Source organism: Musa acuminata, chromosome BXJ1-4, assembly GCF_036884655.1.
Source record: "Musa acuminata AAA Group cultivar baxijiao chromosome BXJ1-4, Cavendish_Baxijiao_AAA, whole genome shotgun sequence".
Taxonomy (NCBI): Eukaryota; Viridiplantae; Streptophyta; class Magnoliopsida; order Zingiberales; family Musaceae; genus Musa; species Musa acuminata.
In genome coordinates, this window is record NC_088330.1 from 35,134,386 (window position 1) to 35,148,305 (window position 13,920).

Here is a 13,920-nt window from a genome sequence, read left to right on the forward strand (position 1 = left end):
CTATGTGTTTACTTGAAAACCAAAATTTAAACCAAGCCAGTCGAGTAAATCATGAACAGAACTTTCCCCATCGTCAAACACGAGGATTCCATCAGCTTCAGGCTGTGAACTGGTAGACGGCTGTCGTCTAGACCTTGGAAGATTATCCACTTTACGTAGTGCACTCACTGCTGCTCTTATCTGTAATCACCAGAGGCTCAAGACAAAAAGTGCCACAGCATGAAGTGGAAAAGCAATCACAAGAGAATGAAGACTAAAAGTGAAAAGAGCATAATTACCTAGTGACTGAGTAACCAAGAAGAAAAACTATGTGACTTACCTCTGGAAGCTCCATGATTGCAGATGCACCACCAGAAACATGAAGAGGAAGAATGTTATAGGGTGTAAAGTGACTTTTCTTTCTCTCGACTTCTCTAGCACACCTTTTTATCTGCAAGTAACAGGTGCAGCTAATATTAGATAGAAAATAAAACTAAATGAAGGAAAAACATGCATACTGCATATATTTTCAATAGTCAAAACAAACCTCATCATCAACTTTATCTGGAGGTACTATAGTTTTCAGCACATCATATAATACAGATACAATCTGATAATGTTTAGTCATCTCCTCGCTGAACAGTTCCATAATTAGGACAAGCCATAAAATTGAGGATAGTATCCCAAAAAAGTACTAGTTACAACGAATTCAAAAAGTCTTGCATGGCAGGCTTACGGTTTGCTTTTGGCAGATCCTTCCTTGATGAAATCATTATAGTAATACTGATAGAACCTTTGTATTTCTTTCGGATCACTTCTGGCAAGTTGCGGCTTTACTTCCTCTTCATCCTGCAGGACAATAAAAAGCTCATATGTTTAACAAGTAATAGTAGGCAATCTCATATACTCCCAACTGTTTGGGATCGATTAAATTACATTAGATATTTTGTCGTCATTGGGCTCTGCAAAAAGTCATAATTCATCTAAATTAAGAATATTTAAATCTTTATCCATAATTTCTTAAAAATCTTCCATGTCACCCTCTATCTCTTCTCACAACACTAATATTAATACTTTCACATCTTTTAACTATAACATTTATAGGTCTCGATACCTAATTATTCATGAATAAAATTTTTTTATTTCCTATTTTTCCTAATAATTCTGCACAACTATCTCAGCATTCACATTTAGCAATATAAATTTTTTATATATGTTGTCTCCTAACTACCCAACACTAAGATCCCATAATTTTACCTTTCCTTCATATTCTTTAGGGCTTCCTCAACCGCACTTACTCCAATTCAAATAACAAATCTCTGATCAATAAAACTACCACTGTTATCGATACATAGGATTTAGATATTTATGAAATATTCATTAAATAATTTATAAAAATATTTTTCCATCTTTTCTTAATTTTATCAATAATCATTATCATTAATATGTACTTTTTTATCTTCAGCCTCAATACATCAAATCAAGGTTTGTCATACCGAATCATACCGCCCGGTACGGGCGGTACGTACCGGTCCGACAGGCTATCGGTACGCAGACCGCCCGCTACCGGGCGGTACGCACAAAAAAAAAAACCCGTATCAGACGATACGGGGTAATATCGGGTGGTAACAGTCGAAATTTCGACCGTTACCGCCCGGCACCACTCGGTAACGGTCGAAATCGACCGTTACCACACTGTAGCAGTGCTACAGTGCTCCAACGGTCAATTTGACCGTTGGAGCCCTTTCTCCTCCTATTTAAACCATTCTTCTCTCCCCTATTTCATTATACTCTCTTAAACTCTCTCTCAAACTTTTTTTTCTCTCCTAAACTCTATAAAACAATGATTTGTGAATTCAATTGAGGCTAATTTAGGAAGATTAAGAGGAAGAACTTTCTAATCAAGAGGTATGAATTCGTTTTCTTTAATTAGAGAGTAATTAAGATATTTAAAATTATGATTAGTGTGTTTCATGCATAGTAAATATTGAATAATATTTATGATAATAAAATAAGTTTAATTAAGGTTTATTAAAGTTATTTAATGCTGCGATTAGTCATTTTAATGATGATTTAATCAAAATTTATTTGATTTTATATCAATTTAATATCTTTAATACCTATTAGGGTATTTATCATGTTTATAGTGGTGAAAAAGAAGTAATTAGTGAAAAATTAGCTATATTAATCGTATAATTAGTGCAAATAAATGATGATTTTATTATAATTTGAATCATATTTGATTAAAATTACATATTTAATGTTTCATTTATGTGTTTAATATATATATAATGGTAAAATAAATTTAATTATGTTTTATTAAAGTTATTTAATATTATAATTAGTCATTTTAATAATGATTTAATCAAAATTTGTTCGATTTTATGTCAATCCAATATCTTTAATACCTATTAGGGTGTTTGCCATGTTTATAGTGTTAAAAAAGAAGTAATTAGTGAAAAATTAACTATGTTAATCGCGTAATTAGTGTAGCTAATGATTTTAGTACCTTTTTTTATGCATATAACATATTTATAATAATAAAATATGATTAGTTATGTTTTAATAAAATTACTTAATGTTGCGATTAGTGATTTATGATCGATATTTGATCAATTTAATATGCTTATACTTTATAGTTTATTTGATTTAAATTTGGTAGGATCATGGCACCAAAGGAACAGCCACATGATGATGCATGGGTTCATGCCCGAAAGCTAGATGGAAACCGTCATCATTGGCAATAACTCGAGTGAAAATGCATTTGGCTGGTGGGTATCCGGATGTTGCAAAATGCAAGAATGTTCCAACGGAGATCCGTAAATTATTTCAAAGCAAGCTTAAACAAGCAAAGGAAGATACATTAAAAAAGAAGGCAAGAGTTGAGGAAGAATATCATAGGGCTACACGGGAACCAGTTTATGATCAGTATGAGGGTTGCGGCGATGAAGTCGACCCGGATCTCACAGCTGGGATTCGTGCATCATTGAAGCATCAATATACGGTCGATGAAGCAATGAGGCATCGACGACCTGACTCACAATTAGAGCATGGCAGTGGTAGTGGAATCCAAAGGTCAACCAGCATAAGGCAATTAACTGCTCCTTCTCGGTTAGGCCAAACTAGTAGCATGAGGTATGGTGGACTCCGTGGTTTTATGAGAGGTCCTGGCAGGAGGTCCGCACCAGATATTGATCCGCAAGCCTATCCCCCACAAACAGCGAAACAGACACGAATTGACGATGCATACACAAAAGAAAAAAAAACGGGATATTGGGAAGGCAATCTCAAAATGGTTCAACTTTCATAGGATTCCAGCCAACACTGCCCAAGGTCCATATTATCAGAGCATGATCTCTTCTATTCAAAAGTCTGGCACGGGGATCTAACCTCCAACACCGAAGAAGATTTACGGCGTATACTTAGAAGAGGAGGTGGCAGAACTAAAGGATTGGATCAAATCCTTCAAGAGGCAATGGGACGAATATGGGGTGACATTGATGTGTGACAGTTGGACAGGACCAACAAGAATGAGTATCATCAACTTTCTTGTTTATTGCAATAGAAGAGTGGTGTTTCATAAATCTGTTAATGCTTCTGAAAAGATCCAAGATGCAAACTATATTGAGAGCTTGATGGACATTATGGTAGAGGAGATTGGACCACAGTATGTTGTCCAAATAATAATCGACAATGGAGCGAATTTCAAAAAGGTCGGCTTGCAATTGATGAAAAAAAGAAAAACTTTGTTTTGGACTCCATGTGCAACTCATTGCATAGATCTAATTCTGAAGGATATTGGTGAGTTGGATGCGGTCAAGAAATGTGTAGCTCGAGCACAATCAATTACAAAGTTTATATATAATCATCATTGGGTCCACGCATTAATGCAAAAGTATGTAAACGGTGAGATACTTCGACCTGGAATTACTCGGTTTGCTACCAATTTTATTGCATTAAAGTCATTATAGCAAAAAATGCATGGCTTGAAGGCAATGGTTAGCTCACAAGAGTGGTCTAAATCCAGATATTCGAAATTGAGTGATGGAAAGAAGATAGAAAAGGTCATTCTTTCCTCTAGATTTTGGAAGACTATAGCATAAATCATAAAAGGTGTGGAACCACTTTATATTGTCCTCCATAAGGTCGATATGGACAAGCGTCCACAGATGTCGTATCTTAAATATATGTTGATTTCAGCAAGAGAGGAGATCAGGAAAGCATTCAAAGATGATTTTCAGGCCGACCAATACATACGAATCATTGATCGTCGGACCGAAGTTCATATAGATCAAGATATCCATAATGCAAGTAAATTCATATTCAGAATAATTTAATTTATTATTACTTAGATAACAAAAAATCATACTAACAAAATTATGTTTTGCAGCGTATTATCTAAACCCGACAATTCAATATCGATATGCTCTCGGAACGCAAAATAATTTCCTAACGACACTACGAAATGTTATATATCGGCTCTTGTCAAATACTACTGAGGCAGTCGATGCTCTTATGGAGGGTCGATTATTTCGAGAAACAGTTGGTTCATTCTCCGACGTTGTAACTGTATCGTGTCGTTAGACTATGGATCCTAGTGAGGAAAAGTTATGCATATTAATTATCAATTATATTTAATGTTAATTATTTCTTATGCTAATAAAATCTTATTTATATCTTTTTGCAGTCGAGTGGTGGCTACAATTTGGAGGCGATGCACCACATTTAAGGAAGGTTGACGTTCGTGTACTTTCACAGACAACAACATCTAGTGGTTGCGAACGTAATTGGTCAACGTTTGCATTGATTCATACGAAGGTCCGCAACAGACTCTCCTACAGACGGTTAGAGAAACTAGTATATGTCCATTATAACATGCGGCTAAAATTACGATGTGCTGAGTTGGATAAGGAGCCAGAGGAATCAGATATTGATCTCATTGATCTCCAATTCTACAACGAAGATTCAAAGCCAATGTTAGATTGGGTTGAAGCAGTAGAGAACCAAGAGGATCCTCCACTTGATGAGGCGGGAGATCTTCAGCGTCCTTCACGTTTTATCACCGAGGCAATAGAAGAAGAAGAAGCATAACCCCAATAGGTGGAAAATCCCCCTCGATTACAACATGGTAGGAATCAAACTGCTCGAGGAACTACCGACACCCAACGGTCACACTCGTCCGCCCAACGTGCAAAGGCAAAGGGGAAGGCAGTAGCATCAGTTGTATCGTTGGAAAGAATCGAGTCGGGCGACGAGACACCTTCACAATCACATTCTCTTTCTCGCTCAGTCCAGAGACATGACAGCAACACGGACAGCAGTGCCTCGACGGATGATGGCGGTGATGTCGGGCAGTCGTTGGTCTCGTCTACACAACTTGAGGGTGGTGAATGGACTGAGGAGCAATATTTTACACATGCCACTCAAGATTCGGATCATGGAACTCGACAAGGTACTGATCAAGTTTATGCACGGAAGGGGAAGGGGAAGGGGAAAGCAGTGGATGAATATGAACAAATGCGACAGAGCATACATGATATAGACACAGAAAGAGGCTCATCATATTCACAACCATCGTATTATGGAGAATCATACAGGCAACAATAATATGGTGATAGTTGGTCATCCTTCTCTGAGCAACAGCATGATACAGAACAACACCAATATATGCCTCAAGAGCTGCCTCGGACAAATATGATTCATGACGATCAATCTACGATCAGCACCATATTGATGCATCAATGGCATACGGTGTATCAATACACTATGTCATGGGATCAATTTCATGATTGGGTCCAACAAACGTATCATATTGATATGTATCGGATCGAGGACCCCGATCCACCACCCGTGCAGGCCCGTCGTTCGTTTTGGTGGTAGAATCAACAATCAGGTATATCTAGATATATGATTATTTAATTCATTTGAATTTAGAGTTTATATTGTAACAAAATAGTCTAACAATTCAACTGATTTTTCTGTAGATATTTCAATCTATAACGGGCTGAAATACGAACCTCGAACAAGACTACCTCAAAGCCCGAAAAAGATATGTGATACTATTCTTACCTAATTTTATTGATTTTGCTAAACTTATACTATTACTATATTTATTTGTAACTTGAAAACCCTAACCTAACTTTTTTTTTTAACTTTTAGGTATTTTCATAGGGTTAAATCGGTGAAATCAGGTGTACCGCTCGGTACACCGTATCATACCGTACCGAGCCCGGGTCGAAACGCCGGTACGGTACGGTACAACAAACCTTGCATCAAATATTACCTAAATTTTTATTCTTTATTTTCCTATCTTTAGCAATTTGATATATATTATTTTCTCATACTTAGTCCCTAACTTATAATAAAAGTCATCATAAGCTTTATACCTGGCATACCTACAGCTCTTTTTGCCTCTTTTTCATGTTCTATACATGTTTTTAAATCAAACCACCTACAGCAAAAAAAAATTTAAGTCTAAAAGACAAGCGAATAACAATAATTAGAACCTTAAATTACAATTCTTTGGGGTTGGTCCCATTGTACCAAACCCACTTATTTAAAAATTATTTTTGTCATTATTATTCAATTGACAAGATGGAGTTAAAAAACAAATTTTAAGACAACATTGTAGTCTAAATAAGGATTTTAGTGTACATCTCATCCAATGATTTTTACAGCTAAGATATGATCGTAATAAACCCACTTACTACTTATGGATGTAGTATATAATATCCATTAACCAGTGGTTCAAAGCTCAAGACTGTCTGATAATTTTTACATCGTATAATAGTGGTATATAATATTCACTTACTAAAAGTTGAGGATTCCAAAATCTCATCAAATAAATTTTGTAAGATATTGAGATTGAAAATCATCTTCACCACTTATCCTTTGTAAAAAAGAACAAAGCCAATCCTTCGAGCTCTCGAGCTGCCACAACAACCTAATTGTTTGGATCTTATGGTGGTTTAACCCAGGTCAGCGTACTAGCGCCAATAATCTTTTTGTTCTTTCTTTGGAAATTTCTTAGCAGATAACAATATTTGATTAGTCGTAAAGGGACACTCCAATTTGTTTTTTATTTCAACAACCATAATTTTACTTCTTTAAAAAGAGAATCAAAAACTGGAACAGCGAAATACAGATTATTCACGCAATGATATATAACAGGTAACCATCTTAGCATTCGAAAAACATTGTTCTTTTATACATTAAATAGATCACTTTTATTTTGTGCTTCTTTTGTCCTTATAGCCAATTCTATAGATAATTTTAAGGACATATCACCTTCACAATTTAACAAAAATCAACTTTGTGCACATAAAATTTAACGATACACCCAATGTTGGATGGTTTTGAAAATTTAGCACTTAGAAGACATATTTATCATTTAGCATTAAAATTGTCACAGTAAAGTATATGCATAACTGACCATCAACCTTTTTCATGAAAATTTATATTCTCTTACGTGTTCAAGAACTTTGGTTTATAGCAAGGTTTGCAATACCAAATGATACCGCCCATACCGGGCAATGCATACCGGTCCACCAGCTGACCAGCACGTGGACCGTCTGCTACCAGGCGGTGTCAGCCCGACTGCGACAAGGTGAGGCAAGGAAGAAGAGGCGTTTGAAAAAGAGGGAGAAAGAGGGAGAAGCTTTGAGAAATAGTACCTGGCGTTGCCTCCTCCTTCTTCACTGCAGCGCCCGTTGCCATCGCTCCCTCGACGTCGCAGCTCTTCAGCGCCCACTACCATCGTTCCCTCGACACCGAAGAAGATTCTTCTTCTTCCGCTCCTTCGCTACAGCACCCGCTGCCATCTCTCGACACCGAAGAAGATTCTTCTTCTTCCGCTCCTTCACTGCGACACCCACTGTCATCCCTCGACGTCACAGCTATTCGGCTAGGGTTCGGGCGAGCGTTGGTAAGTTACATATTTTTTGTATATTTAATATCGTTTAAATATAATATGTTTAATATCGTTTTAAGCGCACCATCGTTAACTATTTTATATTTCTGTGATTTTATATATATTTTATATATTTAATATAATTTAATATAAAAATATATATTTTTAATATTTTTTAAGCATACCACTTTGCATTCCCGTAGTATACCATACCGTACAAAGCTCAAAACTCCAGTACGGTACGAAATTTCAATCCTTGGTTTATAAATTTTCAAGCATATTTAATCTACTTATCATCCCAACCATCTAAGCACTATACGTAAGATAGGACAAATTGATAATAGCCAGACCTAGGGATTCGGACGATCTTGTCCATAGAGTTCAAACTTCAAAGAGTTAAATTAGATTTGTAACGTAAGACTACTTAGGGCCACCAAATCCCTAACCTGTGATTAGATCAACAATCCCTGTAAGACACAAAAGACATAACCTACTGATCAGATTGAATTGGCACATTCTTGGAAAGCTTTAATCAAGAAATCTTATGTGTAGCCTCAATATGACCGGAGAATCAAGGCTGCCTAGCCAACCCAATTGATCAAGTCTTCAGGTTGCCATAGATAGGTTATTTAAAGAAACTACATTACTTGGTGATCAAATTGACATCTAATGCTTAAAAATAGATTATCAAAGAAGAATGACCCAATCCTGAATCAATCAATCGTCACTGAAGGAATGGCGGCGAGTGCCCCGTCTTCCCCGCCAGCGATAAGTGCTCCCGCTCCTCCTCTAAAGAAACTGCATAATCCTCTCCCCCCCCCCCACCCCCTGCTCCTCCTCCAGTGGCCCCACTACTGAAGGGTCATCTCCCTCTTCGAGAGCAACCTCTCCTCCCTTCAACAAAAGCCAAACTCGCACTGCTACACCACGTGCAAGCACATAAAGCCTCACCCTCTTGGGCAAGCCTCCTTAGGCAACCCTCTTCAGATGACCCTTGGCGTTTCAACGCTGGGTAACAAAGAAGATCGCCAGGATTCAAAAGAGCTCCAAGCACGTCGCAGTCCTAAATCCAGAGGAAGTGCAGAATGCAAGGAGTCACTGACAACTCTGCCTCTAATGCAAGGAGTCCTTATAATTTGCAGGTTCCACCAACCCAGATTGAGATTTGAGTTCAACCAAATTAAACATCATTGTCATCAACTTTTAAAATATGAAAAACATGACCAAAATCAATTACATCTCCGTGGAACTGAACTTAAATGCGCTCAACCATTTTCAGCTTCAACTACAAGTCAAACTGAACATATCCCAACTTAACCCAAGTCAGCATATCAGAGAGGTCCAGCTAAACCTAGAGAACTCGCCTGTTCCAACAAGTTTTGGCCAGGTTTACACTGGTTCCAATTTTTGAACTGTTTTCAGTCAATTGATATCTCTTTAGATTGATTTTCTGTTATTCTATAGATAAATGAGCCCACTGTCCAATTAAATCAATCAACACACTCAAACCACCATTTTGTATCCTTAATCAAATTTATCTTTGAGTCCCCTTGTACAAGATGAAACAATGCTAGATGCTTACGATGGCATTTTCCACCTATTGTAATTTGTTAAATCTCCAAGTTGGCTATATGTAAATTGTGATGAATAATACATACACTAATTAGATTGATTACATAATTAAATTACTTAAGCTGGTTCAAAAATAAGTGAACATAATTTCAGTAGACAAAGAAGACTATCTAAATGTTTGTAGAAATTCTTGGCCAACAACGTGTGTACCTTTTCCAGCCTATGTAAGAGATATGTTTTGAATTGACGAACACCACGCTTATCTGATTTAGGATCCAAATTATGGGCCATCTCAAATGCATGAAAGCGACCTTACATTATAAGAAAGAAAATATTTTAATGAAAAGACTAAGTAAAAGAGAAGTGCCAAAAATGATTATGAACACTAGAAAGCAGAAGGTTAGAAATTCGTAGAACTTGGAGAAGTATATGATAAACTCTAAAAAAGCATATGGCAAGTAAGGAGTAATCTGCATGATAACAAAGGGGTATCATAGGTTTCATTAGGCAACACATGTCATTTATGTATTCCAATAAGCAATCTAAAAATCAGAAGAAAGTGAGTGTGATTATCACCTAAGCCTCACATAGAATTCTCAGTTGCATATTATCATCATTATTCAGTAATCTCCAGTGAGGCTAGTCATTAAGGAATACAAGCAATCCAGATAAAGCTAAACAAAATTATCACCTAAGCCTCACATAGAATTCTCAGTTACATATTCTCATCGTTATATATATATATATATATATATATATGTGTGTGTGTGTGTGTGTGTGTGTGTGTGTGTGTGTGTGTGTGTGTGTGTGTGTGTGTGTGTGTGTGTGTGTGCGCGTGTGTGTGAGTGTATGTGTATATATATGTATGTATATATATCTACATATATACATATACACATATACATATACATATACATATATATATTACTTGATTAATTAGCAATACCGAATTCCCGTCATTCTTTCTGCTTTGTGTTTACCACTCCCAGCATCTCCACCCCCATGGAGGACGATGAGACGGTGTGGTGGCAATGGTGAACGTAGACGGAAACTAGACGTTCTGTCTGACAACTTGAGCAATTATATTGATGGTGTTCATCCTGCATGCATCGATATGTGGCGTTTTCCTTTCCTTTTTTAGATGATTAAACAGCCAGCATCAGAGGTCAAAAAGTAAGCAAGAATATAGATAATTTTTTCCCAAGATGGCAATTTAGTATATCATCGCATCAGAGGTCAAAATAAGAAGAGCGAAGATGAGAAGAGGTAGGTTGAGGTCTTTAGTTACAGAGATAGGCGACACGAGGGTTGAGGCTCTCGATATCGTTGGCGACGCGGAGGATGGGTACGATGGCGTTGAGGGAGGGGGGGACGAGCTCGCTGTCGGGCGGGGCAGGCGCATCCTCCTCCTGCTGCACGTCCAGCATCGTCGGCATCCGCGTAATCTTCCTAGAGGGTGCTTTCACCACCTTAGGCCCACCGGCGCCCTCCCCTCCTCCGTGCCTGCTGCTGCTCGCCATCTCGCCCTACCTCAATTCTTTTCCTTTCTCGCTTCTCTTCTTCTCGTTCCAGGCAAAGAAGTCACGGAGGGGTCACGCACCATCGCTTTTTGTATGGCCTCCTCCGTCGTGTCTGGATGAAGGAAGAGGAGGAGAGACGGCAGCACTGCAGCCATCTTTTAGGGCTTTTTTGTGGTAGAATACTGTCTTTAGCTTTTCCTTTTTGCGCTCCACCAGCTGTTCTGTTCTTTTTCGGCTTTCGATTTGGCGTTGGGGGGATCGAAGGAAGGAATGAGCTACAGGAAAAGAAGAGAGGGCAGGAAAAGAAAAAGACGACGGTCGAAGCGATGGTGGGCGGGAGGCAGGCTAAGACGTAATTAATTGGTAAATGGAATGGGTTTCGTGCGTCGCACGGCAAGGATCGAGTCGATTCTCTGGTTGCCGCCAGGGCTACCGTAGGATGTTCGAATGAGCTACCCGGATCAAATTTCGAACTGATTCGATTAAAATAAGATAGTTGTTAGGATGAATTTAGACTTATCGAATTAATTTAAAATTAATTAATCTGATTTGAATACTATTTTTAAATTTATATGTTTTAAAAAATATTTTAATATATATTAAAATAAATTATAATTAAATCGAACCAAATGTTGGTTGAATTGTATCAATAAGATAATATTTATCAAATTTAACCAACGTCATTTATAAAATTTTGATATCGAAAATGGATCAAATTAAATGTTTAGACCGATTTGATTAATCTGTTTGAGGTAGTAAGATAACACACTCGATCGGATTGATAATATTTTTGTTAAAATCTATTTTGATTCGGTTCGAATTGATTAATCAGAATCAATTATTCGAAACAAAGAGGAGACCTTCTGAACTAAACCATTCATGATCTTGAAAATTGAATCACTGATAAACTGATTTTGCATTATTTTGATTCGAATTGAACACTCCTACGTTATGAATTAGGTGAAAGTGAATTGATTTAGATCCAACAATTGTTTATTAAAAAAAAAAATCAAAATTCATCTATCCGATTTAGAGCATTAACCTTAACCGAGTAGAAAAGATGACGTGAAAGCCTTAAAACTCGAAATTTTGGGTTTACAACCCCTTTACGTGGTTGGCCTCTGGTTGGTAATGAAACTGATTGTCCGGTGCACCACATAAGAAAAAAAGTAAGCTAACAATGCTCCTATAACTAAAGAAGAGAATAAGAGGTTAAGTTGAGTTTCGTTGTTATTTCGTGGAAGATATGCATGCAGCGCATGCGAACGTGGAGTGACAGTAAGCAAACCAAATGAATAAAAAGACGAGGAGAGGGTGGTTTATAACCGAGACATGAATCTTAAACCTCACAGCTTCAAAGATCATTTTTAAATCATTTAATCCAAACAAAAACATCCTCCACCTTCACTTCTATGATCAATATATTATCTCGCCAGTTGCTCTTTCCGTGGATGTCTCTCCTCAGTTCTTCAAAGTAGAAGCCAGGTCCAGGCTATTGCTAACCAGTTTCGAAAGGTGGTCGTTGATATCGGCAACAGGTGACACCAAACCCGGCCAATCCTGGAACGCATCAGCGCAGTTGGCCTTGAGGCTCATCGCGGCGGAGAGGTTCACCATGAGGTCAGTGTGCGCTGCATCCTTGAGGTTCTTGGCTGACAACTGGAGACTGTCAGCTACGGAGCTGAAGGCATCACGGCAAACACACAGGGTGGACTTCATCAGCTTCTCGGTGCCAGGGGCTTTCATAAGCTTGGCGGAAATGGCTGCTGCCTCCTTGGCTTTGGACGTGGCCACGTCGATGGATGCGGCGGTCAGGGACCCGACCGACGCTGAGGGAGCGAGGGAATTGCAGAGATCGGGGTACGATGCTTTTTTGCATTCGGAGGTGGCGTCGAAGAGGGAGCGGTCATTGACGCGGCGGAGGACGCGAGCTTCTGTTATGGTGGCCCCGAGAAGGAGGAGCAGAGCGGCAGGCAGGATGAGTGGGAGAGAGGCGGTTTGGTGCTGTCGCCCCATGGTGGCTCTCTTGGAGGGTTTGGAAACTGAGGAGAGCCAAAGAGCAGTGGAAGAGAAGAGGGAGGCGGAGGTTGGACATAGATTTGCAAGTGTTTATATAGGTGTGCGGAGATGGATGTGGCCGAATGTACGTGAAGGAGAGAGGAGGGAAGAAGGATCCGTTCTCCTGGTTTATCTCCCAAACATACGTGGGTGTAGGGCTGACCATAAATGTCGCTGTGGGTCCGACTTGGTCAGAGCTAAAAAAAAAAATCATAAGTATTTTGTTTATCCTCCCTAACGACTCACTCGTTGCTATTTAAATACCAGGAAGGAGGACTCCTGTCATAATAAAATAGTTTTTTTTATTTTTTTAATACTACTTTTCTTTTTTCTCATCTTAATCTTCGACTCGTATACATTCTAACTCTTACGAACAGAGGAGGATACATTCATAGTATTATATCCCATCTACTTTGTAGGTTTTTGAATTTAGAGCACTTGGCTCATAGCATACCTCCACATCATCTACCTCAACTATTCCAAGAGCGTACGTACAAGAAAGGGTCCATATTGGCTCCAAGAAGTCAATCGGTTATCATATGAGATCCTAAACTTGCGATAATAAAATGATAAATTAATCATGCTCTAATCTCTTACGAGGTGGATATCCGATATCACATGAAAGAAAATTCAGATTAAGCATGGCATATTTAGCTCGACATCCTTATAAGAAGATGGTGTAAGATGCAAATACTAATAAATCTTTAGAGATGAATAAAAAAAATCCCATCAGTATATACCCAAAAGAAAAACGCTAAGTTGCACAACAATAATGACTATAAAAATAAATAAATCTGCACAGGCGAATTATTTCAATGAATCACAAACAAACAAAGGCCTAATGTGCAGGTAATTAATTCTAAACCACTAGAATCTCAACCA

At 38.1% G+C, this 13,920-nt stretch overlaps 2 protein-coding genes across 5 annotated transcripts in view; both read right to left on the bottom strand.

The window, feature by feature from the left end:
• The window catches only part of LOC135658591 (callose synthase 7-like), a 60,085-nt gene extending 48,794 nt beyond the window's left edge, over positions 1-11,291 (bottom strand). For 3 of the 4 annotated variants that reach the window (XM_065176134.1, XM_065176132.1, XM_065176131.1), the window contains exons 1-6: positions 10,749-11,206; positions 9,671-9,771; positions 716-828; positions 527-614; positions 320-430; positions 13-180 (exon numbers count right to left, since the gene is read on the bottom strand). In XM_065176134.1, coding sequence (XP_065032206.1) covers positions 13-180; positions 320-430; positions 527-614; positions 716-828; positions 9,671-9,771; positions 10,749-10,980 — 813 coding nt within the window. In that variant the 5' untranslated portion in view covers positions 10,981-11,206. Of the gene's footprint in view, positions 1-12; positions 181-319; positions 431-526; positions 615-715; positions 829-9,670; positions 9,772-10,748 lie in introns of all 4 variants that reach the window. The other variant, XM_065176130.1, reaches the window with a different exon arrangement.
• A 1,150-nt stretch (positions 11,292-12,441) lies between these two features.
• LOC135672176 (pectinesterase inhibitor 12-like) lies at positions 12,442-12,996 on the bottom strand. The gene has a single exon (XM_065180633.1). It carries the CDS (start codon positions 12,994-12,996, stop codon positions 12,442-12,444), a length of 555 nt encoding a protein of 184 aa, XP_065036705.1.
• Between the last annotated feature and the right edge of the window lie 924 nt (positions 12,997-13,920).